The sequence below is a fragment of the Trypanosoma equiperdum genome, assembly GCF_001457755.1.
Source record: "Trypanosoma equiperdum strain OVI genome assembly, contig: ctg_1754, whole genome shotgun sequence".
In the NCBI taxonomy this organism is placed as follows: domain Eukaryota; phylum Euglenozoa; class Kinetoplastea; order Trypanosomatida; family Trypanosomatidae; genus Trypanosoma; species Trypanosoma equiperdum.
In genome coordinates, this window is record NW_027123787.1 from 180 (window position 1) to 2518 (window position 2339).

Below are 2339 nucleotides of genomic sequence, written 5' to 3' on the forward strand. Positions count from 1 at the left end.
GTAGCGTAGTTCTCTTTAGGCGCTCATCGCATGGCAGAATTGACACACGCATATGAGGACACTGTTGTATCCAACTACAATATCAGCAAAGCAAGTGCGATAAATTTCTTTTTTTAAAAAAAAAGAAGAAACAGTTTCGTTATCGCATCAAACTGCTGGAGCTAATTAATTAGAAATATCTTCACTATATTATTTTTGTTTTCCTTCTCACTTACTTACCTTATTTTTTTTTAAAGAAAAAAAAGTATGTTTTGCCATTTCTGCTTTGTTACCTGTCCCACTTCATTTCGGCGTTGGTGTTTGAATTCTTTCTGCATATCAATTGTTCTTATCATTATCTTTTTCTTTTTCTTCTTATTTGGTTCACAAGCTTCACCGCAGCAGTTACGTTCGAGACTGAAAATAATAAAGAAAAATAAACGAAAAGGGAGAGGAAAGAAACAAATAAATAAAGGTCAAGAACAAAGAAGTAGAATTAGGAAGAAAGGATCAAAAAAAAATAAAGAATTAAGAAACGGCTCTCAGTTTATCCCTTCCTTTCACCGCACAAAGAAAGGGAGAGCACAGTGAGAAAAAAAGGAAAGTTATATTGAGTAAAAGAGTAGTTATTTAGGGTTGAAGGAGGGAACATCACACACACACACACACACAGAGAGAGAGAGAGAAAGAAAGAAAGAGAGAACAAAAAAATAAAAGGAATCATACAGACAGACAGACAGACAGACAGAGACTACACACACACGCATACGAAGGGGAGCACTTGTATTATACGTAGAGGGAGGGGGGAAGATAAATAAATAAATACATACAAAAAAAAGGGTGAACAGTCGCGATGGTTCTCACATTGGTTGGGTCGCTTGAGGATCATAACGTCCATCGCATCCTTCTCGTTGCCGCTTTCGCTCAGACAAAAGTGAAAGTTGCCCCCATCACTGATGGAGTGGAAAATGCAACGGAAAGCTATCGGCTAAACTGCCACCCGCTCGGGCGTGCGCCAGTTCTGAAGTCCGATGAGGGTTATTTGTTTGGCACCAACGCCATCATTCGGCATTTTGCACGAACGGAGCGGCCGTATGGTCCTCATGGCAGTTTGCGTTACCCCACACCAGAACACACTGTACCGTATACTCTTTATGGTAAAAGTGAACTTGAAGTGGCAGCAGTAGATCAATGGCTTGCCTTCATCATGACAGAAGTTGATCCGCATGTTCTTCAGATAGTTGAGGCGGAGAAGCGTGGCTCGAGGCGACAGGAACAAGCGGCAGCGCAGGGAGCGTGTGATGCGGTCTTAGAGGCTCTGGGTGATTTGGAGCAGCAACTTAAGTCAAAAAAGAAGCAACTACAAGGACACACATGCAACGGCAGCACACACCTTAACGGTAGTGTCTGTGTGGAAGAAGCAGATGGAGGTTTGTCGGAGGAGGAAGGTCATATCGCCTTTACTCCCCGCGGCACTACGGCTCTCCGTGGTTGTCACACATACAACATTAAGAGTTGTACGGAGGAACGACATGAATCCAGCTCTATTATGGGAAACAGTCCCCCTGACAGCAAAGAAAAGGGCAACGACGCTTCTTCCTTCCCATGGCAATCATTGTGTACAGTTAATGTAATGTCGCCACGCGGAAGTGCAGGTACCCCACGGCCCGTAACAATTGCACCACAACGGAATGTAGCTCCACCAAGTGATATTATTTTTTTGGTAGGTGACTCTCTCACGGCGGCAGACCTTGTCGTGTCAATGGCCATCGCACAGGCAGCCACAACAAAACTGCTGATGCCACTCGTCAAGCAGAAGTGCCCAACGCTGACGCAGTACAGCAGGGTTATCATGCGCCTTCCCGTAGCGGATAACCTGCGAACGGCGCTGAAGATAAACATCATGTAGATAAGGATGTTATCTTACTTCTTCCCTCTCCTTCCTTTCTCCTCCTCCCCTCCCACACACATACACACGTTTTCGTGTTTGTTTGGCCGTTTTCTTTCTTGTTTTGTTTTTGCGTTTGGTTGGTTGGTTAGTTCTGTTCGTCTCTTTTTTTTTTAAACTTTATTTTATTTTGCGTGTTTTTTTTTTCCTTCTCTCCGGCATGACGCTTAAACCTTGCTTTGGTTGCGCCTCTGTGTGCCCTTCCCTTATGATCGTTTTTTTTTTCTTTCGTTTCTTCGTTGTTTTCCTGCTCCTCTTCCTTTGTTATTTACGTCGCTTGTTGTTTTTGTTCAGTTGTTTACGCTTCTTTTTTTTTTCTCTCTCTCTCTCTCTTTTGTTAACAACGAACTATCACAATTTGCTACCCGTCCCAGAGACAATAAATAAGTGAACGAATTGGAGGAGGAGGAGG

At 43.3% G+C, this 2339-nt stretch overlaps 1 protein-coding gene across 1 annotated transcript; it reads left to right on the forward strand.

Annotated features, from left to right (window-relative positions):
- Window positions 1-832: 832 nt before the first annotated feature.
- On the forward strand, window positions 833-1888 carry TEOVI_000574300 (Glutathione S-transferase, N-terminal domain containing protein, putative; the record flags this gene model as incomplete). The annotated part of the gene is made up of 1 exon (XM_067223049.1): window positions 833-1888. One exon carries the CDS (start codon window positions 833-835, stop codon window positions 1886-1888), a length of 1056 nt encoding a protein of 351 aa, XP_067079150.1.
- Window positions 1889-2339: the final 451 nt, after the last annotated feature.